Consider the following 15161-nt stretch of genomic DNA (forward strand, 5'->3'; position numbering starts at 1 on the left):
GGGAGAAGAAATATTCAGGGTTACCGATAAGTATTTAGAAGAGAACAATCTGAGCTGGAATGTGTGCGTCAGTCTTTGCGCAGATGGTGCGGCAGGCATGACGGGGAGAGTGAAAGGATTTATTGCTCAGGTGAAAGCACAAAATCCACATATTGTGACAAACCACTGCATTTTGCACCGAGAGGCATTAGTTGCAAAAACCATGCCCCCGGAGTTGACCGAGGTGCTGAATCAGGCTGTGCAGAGGCGGGTGAATTACACTGAAATCTCGCCTCTTCTCCCAGCTGTGCGCCGAGATGGGAGCCGACCACCAAAGCCTGATCCTCCACACAGAGGTGCGCTGGCTGTCACGGGGGAAAGTCCTATCCCGTCTTTATGAACTTCGGGAAGAGCTTTTTGAATGTTCACGCTGTCCCACATAAGGACAAGCTCGCGGATGAGAGGCGGTGCGCCAGGCTGGCTCACCTTGCGGACATATTTGGACGTCTGAACGAGTTGAACGTCAAGCTTCAGGGCAGGAATGAAAATATTTTATCATCCACAGACAAGATTCTGTGAGGGGTTTATGGGCAAAATGATTCTTTGGGACAGGGCTCCATGGAGATGTTCCCGCTGGCATCAGCTGCGCCACAGGCAGCTATGGAGCGCGCTGTATGTGCCGAACACCTTAAGACCTTAAAAGACAGGTTTGAGCGCTATTTTCCACGTGTGGCTGACATCGAGGACTATGACTGGATCCGAGACCCATTCAACCAGGAATCCTCAACAGAAAAGCTCACTATGAAAGAGAGAGAGAGAGGAGTGCGCAGAGCTCCGTGTGGACCCCACACTGAAACTCAAATGTAGTGAGCTCCCTCTGGATCAGTTTTGGTTGGCTTCTGCATCGGAGCTTGTCCAACCACGCCATTGAGCAACTGCTTCTTTTCCCCACTACCTGCCTGTGTGAGTTGGCGTTCTCCTCTCTAGTTCACATGAAGAACAACAGGAGGTCGCGGCTCTCGGTTGAACAGGACTTGCGAGTGGCCCTGTCCTCAGTGCCACCGAGGATTAAAGAAACCTGCGCGCCCCGACAGGCACATGTATCTCACTAATTGGAAGTAGGCAAAAATATTTACAATAGCACGTTTCAATGCTGATTACTGAAATGTTACTTTTATCATTTATAGTTCATGGGCAGTGCAGCTTCATTGCATTGGCAGTTCTCTGTGCTGAATTTATGCGTTCTGAGTTTCCTTTGCATAATATTTGATTTTGTAACCTGTCTGGTTTATATGAGTGTGTTGTTGCTTTGATGAAGCCTAATTTGATCAAGTTTCAATTTTTAAAAAATAAATATTTCGTAAATAAACATTTCACGAGTAATATAATTGTCTTTGTCACATTTTTTTGGCATTAGAAAATAATTATGCACATTTACAGATATTTGCACACGCACGTGCACACGCACATGCACACACACGTGCACACATATGCACGTGCACAAACACAAATGCACTAGCACGTGCACAAAAACACGTGCACGTTCAAACACACATGCACACGTACGTGCACACAAACATGAACTAGCACGTGCACACACATGCACACGCACGTGCACACACACATGCACACGCACGCGCGCACACACGTGCACACGCACGTGCACACACACACACGTACACTAGCACGTGCACACACACGCGCACGTGCACACACACACACATGCACACACACACACACACACGTGCACACGCACAGACGTGCACTAGCATGTGCACACACACATGCACACGCTCGTGCACTACCACGTGCACACACATGCACATGCACACGCACACAAACACACGTGCACTAGCACGTGCACACACACATGCACACGCACACACATGAACACGCACGTGCACTAGCACGTCCACACACATGCACACGCAATTGCACGCACGTGCACACACACGTGCACACGCACGTGCACAAACACACATGCACACGCACTTGCACGCACGTGCACACACACGTGCACACGCACGTGCACACAAACAAATGCACTAGCACGTACACACACACGCACGTGCACAAACACACGTGCACTAGCACGTACACACACATGCACACGCACGTGCACACACACATGCATTAGCACGTGCACACGAACGTGCTTACACACATGCATTAGCACTTGCACGCACGTGCACACACGTGCACACGCACGTGCACACACACATGCACACGCACACACATGAACACGCACGTGCACAAGCACGTCCACACACATGCACACGCACGTGCACACACATGCACACGCACGTGCACTAGCACGTGCACACACACACATGCACACGCACACACACATGCACACGCACAAGCACAGACGTGCACTAGCATGTGCACACACATATGCACACGCTCGTGCACTACCACGTGCACACACACACAAACATGCACACGCACACACATGAACACGCACGTGCACTAGCACGTACACACACATGCACACGCACGTGCACACACACATGCATTAGCACGTGCACACGAACGTGCTTACACACATGCATTAGCACTTGCACGCACGTGCACACACGTGCACACGCACGTGCACACACACATGCACACGCACACACATGAACACGCACGTGCACTAGCACGTCCACACACATGCACACGCACGTGCACACACATGCACACGCACGTGCACTATTACGTGCACACACACACATGCACACGCACACACATGAACACGCACGTGCACTAGCACGGCCAAACACATGCACACGCACGTGCACACGCACGTGCACACGCACGTGCACACACACATGCATTAGCACGTGCACACGCACGTGCACAAACACACATGCACTAGCACGTGCACACACACAAATGCACTAGCACGTACACACGAACGTGCACACACACATGCACACGCACACACACATGCACACGCACGCGCGCACACACGTGCACACACACACGTACACTAGCACGTGCACACACACGTGCACGTGCACACACACACATGCACACACATGCACACGTGCACACACACAAGCACAGACGTGCACTAGCATGTGCACACACACATGCACACGCTCGTGCACTACCACGTGCACACACATGCACATGCACACACACACATGCACACGCACACAAACACACGTGCACTAGCACGTGCACACACACATGCACACGCACACAAATGAACAGGCACGTGCACTAGCACGTCCACACACATGCACACGCACGTGCACACACATGCACACGCATGTGCACACACATGCACACGCACGTGCGCACACAAACATGCACACGCACGTGCACACACACATGCACTAGCACGTGCACACGAACGTGCTTAGACACATGCACACACACTTGCACGCACGTGCACACGCACGTGCACACACACACATGAACACGCACGTGCACACACACAAATGCACAAGCACGTGCACACACACGTACACTAGCACGTGCACACACATGCGCACGTGCACACACACACATGCACTAGCACGTGCACACACACAAATGCACTAGCACACACATACGCACGTGCACAAACACACGTGCACTGGCACGTGCACACACACACATGCACACGCACGTGCACACACACGTGCACACACACGTACACTAGCATGTGCACACACACAAATGCACACACACACGTGCACACGCACAAGCACAGACGTGCACTAGCATGTGCACACACACATGCACACGCTCGTGCACTACCACGTGCACACACATGCACATGCACACACACACACATGCACACGCACACAAACACACGTGCACTAGCACGTGCACACACACATGCACGTGCACACACACAAATGCACACACACACACACATGCACACGCACAATACAGACGTGCACACGCTCGTGCACTACCACGTGCACACACATGCACATGCGCACACACACACACGCACACAAACACACATGCACTAGCACGTGCACACACACATGCACACGCACACACATGAACACGCACGTGCACTAGCACGTCCACACACATGCACACGCACGTGCACACGAACGTGCTTACACACATGCACACGCACTTGCACGCACGTGCACACACACGTGCACACGCACGTGCACAAACACACATGCACTAGCACGTGCACACACACAAATGCACTAGCACGTACACACACATGCACAAACACACGTGCACTAGCACGTGCACACACAGACGCACGCACACAAACACACGTGCACTAGCACGTGCACACACATGCACACGCACACACATGAACACGCACGTGCACTAGCACGTCCACACAAATGCACACGCACGTGCACACACATGCACACGCACGTGCACTAGCACGTGCACACACACATGCACACGTGCACACACGTGCACACGCACGTGCACACACACACGTGCACACACACACGTACACTAGCACGTGCACACACACGCGCACGTGCACACACACACATGCACACACACACGTGCACACGCACATGCACAGACGTGCACTAGCATGTGCAAAAACATGCACACGCACGTGCACTACCACGTGCACACACACATGCACACGCACACACACACGTGCACTAGCACGTGCACACACACAAATGCACTAGCACACACATACGCACTTGCACAAACACACGCGCACTGGCACGTGCACACACACACATGCACACGCACGTGCACACACATGTGCACACACGTGCACACACACGTGCACACACACAAATACACAAGCACGTGCACACACACGTACACTAGCACGTGCACACACACGCGCACGTGCACACACACACATGCACACACACACGTGCACACGCACATGCACAGACGTGCACTAGCATGTGCACACACATGCACACGCACGTGCACTACCACGTGCACACACATGCACACGCACGTGCACTACCACGTGCACACACATGCACACACACACGTGCACTAGCACGTGCACACACACAAATGCACGAGCACACACATACGCACGTGCACAAACATGCACACGCACGTGCACACACACGTGCACTAGCACGTGCACACACACGTGCACAAGCACGTGCAAAAACACACATGCACTACCACGTGCACACACATGCACTAGCACGTTCACACATACACGAGGAGTCTATGCCTAAGGAAGGAGGAGTCTCTGTATCAAGGGGAGGAGTCTCTGTATTAGGGGGAGGAGTCTCTGTCTTAGGGGAGGAGTCTCTTTGTCAGGGGGAAGAGTCTTTGGGGAGGAGTCTCTTTCTTGGGGGAGGAGTTTTAGGGGGAGGAGTCTCTTCCTAGGGAGGGAGGAGTCTCTGTCTTGGGGGAGGAGTCTCTGTATTAGGGGGAGGAGTCTCTTTGTCAGGGGGAGGAGTCTCTGTATCAGGGGGGAGGAGTCTCTGTCTTAGGGGTGGAGTATCTTTCTTGGGGGAGGAGTCTTAGGGGGAGGAGTCTCTTCCTAGGGAGTATGTATCAAGGGGTGGAGTCTCTGTCTTAGGGGGAGGAGTCTCTGTTTTAGGGGGAGGAGTCTCTGTCATGGGGTGGAGTCTCTCTATCAGGGGGAGGAGTCTCTGTATCAAGGGGAGGAGTCTCTGTTTTAGGGGGAGGAGTCTCTGTCTAGGGGAGGAGTCTCTGTTTTAGGGGGAGGAGTCTCTGTATCAAGGGGAGGAGTCTCTGTTTTAGGGGGAGGAGTCTCTGTCTAGGGGAGGAGTCTCTGTTTTAGGGGGAGGAGTCTCTGTATCAAGGGGAGGAGTCTCTGTATCAGGGGGAGGAGTCTCTGTGTTAGGGGGAGGAGTCTCTGTCTTAGGGGAGGAGTCTATGTATAAGGGGGAGGAGTCTCTGTCTTAGGGGGAGGAGTCTATGTATCAAGGGGTGGAGTCTCTGTCTTAGGGGGAGGGGTCTCTGTATCAGGGGGAGGAGTCTATGTATAAGGGGGAGGAGTCTCTGTCTTAGGGGGAGGAGTCTATGTATCAAGGGGTGGAGTCTCTGTCTTAGGGGGAGGGGTCTCTGTATCAGGGGGAGGAGTCTATGTATAAGGGGGAGGAGTCTCTGTATCAAGGGGTGGAGTCTCTGTCTTAGGGGGAGGAGTCTATGTATCAGGGGGAGGAGTCTCTGTTTTAGGAGGAGGAGTCTATGTATCAAGGGGTGGAGTCTCTGTCTTAGGGGAGGAGTCTCTGTTTTAGGGGGAGGAGTCTCTGTATCAAGGGGAGGAGTCTCTGTATCAGGGGGAGGAGTCTCTGTTTTAGGGGAGGAGTCTCTGTATCAGGGGGAGGAGTCTCTGTCTTAGGGGAGGAGTCTCTGTCTTAGGGGAGGAGTCTCTGTATCAGGGGGAGGAGTCTCTGTTTTAGGGGGAGGAGTCTCTGTCTTAGGGGAGGAGTCTATGTATCAAGGGGTGGAGTCTCTGTCTTAGGGGGAGGAGTCTCTGTATCAGGGGGAGGAGTCTATGTATCAGGGGGAGGAGTCTCTGTATCAGGGGGAGGAGTCTCTGTTTTAGGGGGAGGAGTCTATGCATAAGGGGGAGGAGTCTATGTATCAGGAGGAGGAGTCTATGTATCAAGGGGTGGAGTCTCTGTCTTAGGGGGAGGAGTCTCTGTTTTAGGGGGAGGGGTCTCTGTACCAGGGGGAGGAGTCTCTGTTTTAGGGGGAGGAGTCTCTGTATCAAGGGGAGGAGTCTCTGTATCAGGGGGAGGAGTCTCTGTTTTAGGGGGAGGAGTCTATGTATCGGGGGAGGAGTCTATGTATCGGGGGAGGAGTCTCTGTTTTAGGGGGAGGAGTCTCTGTATCAAGGGGAGGAGTCTCTGTTTTAGGGGGAGGAGTCTCTGTCTAGGGGAGGAGTCTCTGTTTTAGGGGGAGGAGTCTCTGTATCAGGGGGAGGAGTCTATGTATCAGGGGAGGAGTCTATGTATAAGGGGGAGGAGTCTCTGTTTTAGGGGGAGGAGTCTATGTATAAGGGGGAGGAGTCTATGTATCAGGAGGAGGAGTCTCTGTATCAGGGGGAGGAGTCTATGTATCAGGAGGAGGAGTCTATGTATCAAGGGGTGGAGTCTCTGTCTTAGGGGGAGGAGTCTCTGTCTTAGGGGAGGAGTCTATGTATAAGGGGGAGGAGTCTCTGTCTTAGGGGGAGGAGTCTATGTATCAAGGGGTGGAGTCTCTGTCTTAGGGGAGGAGTCTCTGTATCAGGGGGAGGAGTCTCTGTCTTAGGGGAGGAGTCTATGTATCAAGGGGTGGAGTCTCTGTCTTAGGGGGAGGAGTCTCTGTATCAGGGGGAGGAGTCTATGTATCGGGGGAGGAGTCTCTGTTTTAGGGGGAGGAGTCTCTGTATCAAGGGGAGGAGTCTCTGTATCAGGGGGAGGAGTCTCTGTTTTAGGGGAGGAGTCTCTGTATCAGGGGGAGGAGTCTCTGTCTTAGGGGAGGAGTCTCTGTATCAGGGGGAGGAGTCTCTGTTTTAGGGGGTGGAGTCTATGTATCAAGGGGTGGAGTCTCTGTCTTAGGGGGAGGAGTCTCTGTTTTAGGGGGAGGAGTCTCTGTCATGGGGTGGAGTCTCTCTATCAGGGGGAGGAGTCTCTGTCTTAGGGGAGGAGTTTATGTATCAAGGGGTGGAGTCTCTGTCTTAGGGGGAGGAGTCTCTGTATCAGGGGGAGGAGTCTATGTATAAGGGGGAGGAGTCTCTGTATCAGGGGGAGGAGTCTATGTATCAGGGGGAGGAGTCTGTCACATGTGTGTGCACGTGCACATTTACACATGCACATGCACAAACACACACACACACACACACACGCATACGCACGTGCACACACACAAACGCACACTTAGACACGTCTCTTCTGTAGTTCAAACTCCTTTGTCCTTCATATGTATCCTTTCGAAGTAGGTTCCACGCATAAAGCCCTTTAAATGACCCTTTTGGAGAAAGAAACACAGGAATAGCCTTCTTTTGCGGAGTTAAGACGAAATACGGATTTTTGCTATAAAAGGAATTCCTTCAGTCAAAACAAGTTCAAACTCCTTTGTCCTTCATATGTATCCATTCGAAGTAGGTTCCACGCATAAAGCCCTTTAAATGACCTTTTTGGAGAAAGAAACACAGGAATAGCCTTCTTTTGCGGAGTTAAGACGAAATACGGATTTTTGCTATAAAAGGAATTCCTTCAGTCAAAACAAGTTCAAACTCCTTTGTCCTTCATATGTATCCATTCGAAGTAGGTTCCACGCATAAAGCCCTTTAAATGACCTTTTTGGAGAAAGAAACACAGGAATAGCCTTCTTTTGCGGAGTTAAGACGAAATACGGATTTTTGCTATAAAAGGAATTCCTTCAGTCAAAACAAGTTCAAACTCCTTTGTCCTTCATATGTATCCATTCGAAGTAGGTTCCACGCACAAACCCCTTTAAATGACCTTTTATTGAGAAAGAAACACAGGAAATCAAATGTAATGTAAAAAAATGACACATGAATGGAAATAATGTATGTCAATTTCAAATTTCAAATAATGTCATGTAAATCGAAATATAATGTAAATACATAAAAAGCTTGTTGCATATCTGCAACTGTGGGTGCTACAAGTTTAAACACTCACCTGGCAGGCCCCTAACCCTAACTCTAACTCTAACTCTAACCCTAACTCTAACTCTAACTCTAACTCTAACCCTAACTCTAACTCTAACTCTAACTCTAACTCTAACTCTAACTCTAACCCTAACTCTAACCCTAACCCTAACTCTAACTCTAACTCTAACCCTAACTCTAACTCTAACCCTAACTCTAACTCTAACTCTAACCCTAACTCTAACTCTAACTCTAACCCTAACTCTAACTCTAACTCTAACTCTAACCCTAACTCTAACTCTAACTCTAACTCTAACCCTAACTCTAACTCTAACTCTAACCCTAACTCTAACCCTAACTCTAACTCTAACTCTAACCCTAACTCTAACTCTAACTCTAACTCTAACTCTAACCCTAACCCTATCCCCAGCCTTAACCCTAACCCTAACCCTAACCGGTCCCATATATATTTACATGATCAATTAATTAATAGCTTAAACCTCATTTTATAACGTTTTGTTTCATTATTGACATTGTTAAGCCCTTATGATGAGTAAAAATGCTGCATGACAATGCTTTATAAATAAAAGTTTTATTACAACCAGTTCAATGATCACAAAATAGCACCACTTCCACAAAAACAACTTCAGATCAGTTCAACAGTTAGAAATACCAACAGCCACCACAACACGAAACAGTATCAAAGCAGCTTCATCACCAAAAAAAGGGGGGGGGCCACCATACAGTGATCCAATACGGCGCTATTAATGAAAGTATGAAACTCTGAAGGATAAAAAACATGTCAACCACTCGAGAGGAAGAACTGACTGTGTTAAACCACTCAAAGAGCGTTGAGAAACACCAGCTGTTTGAGCTTGGAGGGAGAGGGAGAGGGAGAGAAAGGAGAGGGGGGGGGGGGGGGGGGAGAGGAGAAAAAAAAGAGCGGGGGAGAGAGAAAGAGAAAGAGATTCAGAGCGGAATGTAGCGATTTGCCGAGACGAAGTGGAGGCACATTACGCTACATCCCGCGAAGGGACACGCCCCCGCGCGTGCGGCAGGGTCTTCGCCAGCCGCTCGCTCTATTTATGTCCCTCTGAGCTCGCGCCCCTCTGACTCACGGTTGCGCCAGCAGAGCGGGAAAAGGCTTCAAACTGCCTTTTCATTCACACACACACAACAGCTCTGCCCCGGCTGGCTGGGAAGTCCTCGCTGGGGCTCCTGCTGCTGCTGCCGCTGCTTCACCTCCTTCGGCTTTTCCTCTGCCACACACAGGCATGATGGGAAATGTAGTCTCTTCTTCTCTTCTTTATCATTGAATTAAGTAAGGTAAGATTTTCCCCCCATCTGTACAAGTCATTTGCATTTTAAAATAATGAACTAACATTCAGTCAGGTATTTATACAACAACCAAGTCACACTGTAAGAGAATTTAAACTGAGTTTGTCCATTGTCTTGCAGGTCTTGATTTGAGAATTGTGATGATTGGAAAAACTGCTGTGGGCAAAAGTGCAGTTGGAAACACCATTCTTGGAGAAACGAAATTCAAATCTAGTCCCGCTGCAAGTTCAGTGACAGAAGCCTGTGAAAAAGGAGTCGCTCTCTGGGGTAACAGAGTAGTTAGTGTGGTTGACACGCCAGGGATCCCGGACACTTCCAAAACGGAAGATTTCATAAAAAGAGAAATAGTGAAATGTGTCAAAGTCTCCTGTCCTGGTCCACATGTCTTCCTGCTGGTGATCCAAATTGGCCGATTCACCAAAGAAGAGAAGAACTCTGTGGAAGCACTACAGGAGCTGTTTGGTCCAAAAGCCAACCAGTTCATGATTGTGCTGTTTACCCGTGGTGGTGATCTTGGAGCCATGACCATACAGGAATATGTACGTGAAGGTGACCCGGGGCTTCAACGAGTTATCCAACGTTGTGGCGGAAGGTTCCTAGTCTTTGACAACATGAGCAAGGACAGAAAACAGGTAACGCAACTTCTGGAGATGGTCGACAACGTGGTGGCAGCAAACGGGGGGACACATTACACAGATGCAATGTATAAAGAGGTAGAGTTAGCTCAGAAAATGGGGCGAGGTGACATGGATGAAGAATTCATGAAGGCTCTGATCCAACGCATCTTACTTTTTCATTTGATTCTTGCAAGAGAATAAATGACCATGGTGGATTGTCTAGACTCATAATCAAGACCTAGAAAGATTTTGTTTGCTACCTTTGTAAGCAAACAGAGGAGGTTCGGCAAAGTTAGAACACACTGTGTAGACAGAGGGGGAGTACAGCATTGCTTCAAATCATTTATTAGTCAAAATTGAGGAAACCTTGAGCTGTTGATTGTTATGGGGGAAATATGTGGTTTCTATTATACTGAGAGTGTGATATGCTGATAATAAAACATAGTTTAGTTCTGGTAGATATAATGTTAATTTGATAAGAAGCCAATAATCATGGCGGTTTCTCGTATTTTATAATCGTGGTATTCAATATGTTAGGATTTAGCTTTGTGGTGTAGAAAATGACTTATTGATAGAATGTATTCCTTACAAAGTAATACATGATGATGGTGATAGAAAAGTATTTACTTTTAATGTTTCTTGTTATTAAATTGAACTGACAAAGTCACAAAAGCAATTAGATTTGATCTAACTGTCTTTCTTTTCCCATATGTTGTAATTTTATCATCCATTCAGCAATAAGAGTAACTGTAAAACTACACGTGTATAATATGTAGATGCAAGTGATGTCTAAGCTAGCAGCCTTTTTAATACGTTGGCTCTGAGCAATTTAAATAATGATCCTTTTTTTAAAAAGTTAGCGAATGCTGTGGCAGACGTCACAAACTTTCACCGGGAAGGAAGCGACCAGAAGTGTCTCCTCCATAGTGATTTATCCACCTCACATTACTGAGCTTCATCCAACCTTCTTAAAGGAGAAGATTTGTGCTTAGCATTGCATTTAAAAATCCTTCAATTTAAAAGACCTTTTAAAGATCAATAAGATAAAATAAGATTTTTTAAAAATTGCATGATAAACTACAGAGAGTATTTTATGAACGCACTTGCATGCACATATACACAGCACAGTGGGATTAAACTGATTTGGTTGTTTTAGCTGAGAAACATGTTTATTTTGTTGTACTCATGATTCTGTGATTATTAAAGTCATGTCTGATTTACCTGCTTGTTCTTTACCTTTAAACTAAATAAATGTGAGTGAATATTCAGCTCTCCTACTTCATTTTCTTTATTTGCAATAAGACACAACATTGCACTTGTTCATCAGAGAAACCAGTTGAACATCATGAATCAATTAACTGTTTTGTTTAGAGAACTTTGACATAAACACAGTTATGCTTTACTTTATGGGTATTTATTTATAATATATTTTGAATTAAATCTTAAGAGCATTATTTAAAAAAGATCTCTCATAAATTTAATTGTTTTATGTATTATTGTCTTTCACAATATCATCTACACACTCAAAAAAAAGATCTGGTTGCCAGTCCAGGGTCACACTCACACTCACTCCCAGGAAGCCAGAGAACCCACGCTTACACGGGGAGAACATGCAAACTCCACACAGAAAGGTCCAAGCTGGGAATCAAACCTTTCTGTGGCTTTTGTTAGTTCTGTTTGGAAACCCTTATTATTGAAATATCAAAGCCACTGCTGCCATCTACTGGCTAACAAAACATTGACATGAAAAAGGATTAGCAGGTGATTTTGTTATTTAGAAAAGAATCTCCATTATTAATCTGATTATTATTAAATAATAATAATAATAATAATAATAATCGTAATAACACAAGCAAACTATCATAAAACAAATACAAACAATCTTAACCTAAAATTGCCAAAGGTATGACTTCATCTTGAGGTACAATTGAACTAATAAGATTTTTGTGTCGCAAACGGTTTATTGTTTTGATGTTTACAATTTAATATCGGCAAACAACTATTTCATAAACATTCTTTATAAACAATAATGTAATATTTTGTAATATATGTAATATAATGCAAAGTTGCCGCTGCACATTTGAAAGTGATCAGTATAAACAACAAACTCTCTCATCTGTCCATCTTCCCACACACTTGATCAAATTCAGGGTTACTATGGTGCATGTTGCAGCTAACACTGGCCGATCTAAATGAATTCAAACTTCATTTCTAATAGTCCTAATATATCAGTCCTTATATTTGTAACAGCTCCCACAGTGAAGTTTAAACATTAGCTAAAGAGAGCAATCACCTACAGACTGAAAGTTCACAGAAAAAGACTCAGTGAGTTGGATTCTTAGTCGTTTTTAATAGCATTTATTTAATTATGACACTTGACATCATGAAACATGTTGCCCAGATGAGTAGAAATTCTGTGCTTTGTCTTATAAAACAATAAGCTCTCCACATCAAACAATGATTTACTGACCAAATTATCTTTATGATCCAGGAATAAATGCCCAGGCAACGTTTGACCTCATGGAAAATCCTGGAAAAGTTACTTTATGTTAATGGTGGACAGTACAGGAAGTCACTCTTACCTAAACTATCCTTGGTGTCGTATTCAAGGACACACAGTAGTGATGTCCATGCAAAGCTTCTTGACATTGAGAGAAAAAAACAACAACAACCAGTTTTCAAGCATTGGTAACAATAACCACACCAACTCCTTGTTATAGGCTTTGTGGTGCAACTTGTTGCGTCTCTCCCTGGAAACTACAGACAATTTTAAGAGCGAGCCAAAGAGGTTTTTACATGTTGAAAAGATTCACCATTGTGAGGAGAAAAATCAGGGAAAACAGACAGACTAGTACTGACTAATCCACCTCGAAGGATGTGTTACTCACCACTTCCTGTTGGGTCAAATATACATCATTAAACATAAATGCAGATCAATTTGGCTTTATGACTGTCCTATATTACCAGTCCTTAAAGTCATCCACCACATTTTGAGCAGGAACATGATTTATTTCAGGCAGTTCATCTCTGTTTTTTTTTTTTTAGAAGAGCAGCAACCTTTTAAGGCCAGAAACTGATTTTGCAGGAGAATTCCAGCGCTGGTTCGTCCCTGTGAAATGTAGATTCATCCGCTGGGATCTTTACAAGGAAATATTCCCCAGAGAGTTTCTGAAATACCTACAGATGATCAGAGGCACTGTCGGGGTTCAGAAACCCCTCATGAAGATGTTGAGAGCCATTTATACTTTGTGAGTTTGCGTTCCAGTGTTAGCGTGACGAGTCTGAAATACAGCCGCTCCTCTGGGTTTCCTCCAAAATCCAAAGAATGCCCATTCTGAAATCAGTCATTTTAAGGCAAAGCTGTGATCCTTTTACGAAAAAAAAAAAAAATAAAATCCTAATGAGACTTTTCTGTTTCTCAGAAACGTGCAGTTCCTCATAAGTGTGTTTTGTTAGTGCCTTGTTAGTTAAGGTGTTTCAGGTTGTTGTGCCTGATAGTGCTCAGTGTGATCGAGTGCCAGTGAGGAGGAATGAGCGTCCATCGGTGCTGCAGACGGCCGAACATGTGCTCTAGTGCAGGTTACTGTCCTGCTGCTGCATCTGAAACACGGCGAACATGTTTAGCATTAGAGGATGAGACACAGAGGCCATAAAGTTCAACAGGAAAATGAATTAAATAAGACCTTTTAACAACCCCGTTCCAAAAAGATCGGGATGCTGCGTAAAATGTCAATAAAAATAAATTAAACAAGCTTTTTTGGACATTTGAAGAGGTTTTTAAGCCAATTTCAAGATCACTTTTTTATCCCAAAAGTCCTAAATATCACATCTTATTTCAAGAAATCTTTACAAGCCGATTTTCACTAGTTCCATTGGCAGATTTTTTTTGCTTATTTCAAGCAAAAACGTCTTGTATTTGTTGTTTTTTTTACTTATTTTTGGAGGGGCATTTTTTCCAGTGCAGTTTAAACAAACTATAATTCAACAGTCATATGATAAAAGCCTTTCTGTTATTTGTTTTCTCTGTTTTCAACGGTTGGGCTTGTAAACAGTTTATCAGGAGCTAGCGGAAGTGAACCTCTGGCTCCATCTGGTGTCTGTTTTTATCAGCGCATGTGATGTTTAGTTTTGATGACCAACCTTTGACCAGGTTCAGCTCCGTCACCTCTTCTGGGTCGTTTCTGGGCTTCGAGGTTCTTCCTGCAGATGGAGAGAGATTGAGATTGTGATTGAACCTTTTCATTAAATGCCAGCCTTAAGTAGAAATCAGCCAGAAAACAAGGGGGACCAGAAACAAACAGTGTGACTTGTACATGTATGTTGCAACTGTGCAATTGAAAATCTTTTCTCTCAACATCTTTTACCTCTCAGCTTTAGGTAGGTCAGCATTCCTGCCAGAGCTAGAACCAGCAGTGCAGCCACCAGACCGATGACCCACCAATAAGAGGTTTCCTCTGATGCTCTTTGCTGATCTGCAAAAGGTAACAAACACACACACACACAGACTTCTAAGAAAAAATGCACTCTCCATCCAAAGGTATATTTCTGTTGTAGCATAAACATCCCCAGAAGCAGGGCTAAATCTCACCAGACTTTCAACTATTCTACTCGGCAGCTCAGTCCAGAACCATTTGGATTATTAAGAAAAAACCCATGGAAAGAGCTGAGCATTGAAGCTTTTATTATATACTCCTGTCATAATCTAAAGA

At 46.0% G+C, this 15161-nt stretch overlaps 1 protein-coding gene across 1 annotated transcript; it reads left to right on the top strand.

Annotated features, from left to right (window-relative positions):
• Positions 1–597: 597 nt before the first annotated feature.
• LOC142370453 (GTPase IMAP family member 9-like) lies at positions 598–10655 on the top strand. Its single transcript, XM_075453033.1, has 2 exons — positions 598–817; positions 9956–10655. The coding sequence occupies exons 1-2, from the start codon at positions 598–600 to the stop codon at positions 10651–10653; spliced, it is 918 nt and encodes a 305-aa protein (XP_075309148.1). The 3' UTR covers positions 10654–10655.
• The last annotated feature ends 4506 nt before the right edge of the window (positions 10656–15161 follow it).

The sequence above is a fragment of the Odontesthes bonariensis genome, chromosome 20 (assembly GCF_027942865.1).
Source record: "Odontesthes bonariensis isolate fOdoBon6 chromosome 20, fOdoBon6.hap1, whole genome shotgun sequence".
Lineage (NCBI taxonomy): Eukaryota > Metazoa > Chordata > Actinopteri > Atheriniformes > Atherinopsidae > Odontesthes > Odontesthes bonariensis.

What these genes read in the sequence shown, in the direction of transcription:
- LOC142370453 (XM_075453033.1), top strand. Translation starts at nt 598, where the DNA reads ATGGAGATGTTCCCGCTGGCATCAGCTGCGCCACAGGCAGCTATGGAG. An exon ending in AGGAGTGCGCAGAGCTCCGT is followed by an intron (nt 818 to 9,955) that starts GTGGACCCCACA and finishes ATTGTCTTGCAG; the next exon opens with GTCTTGATTTGAGAATTGTG.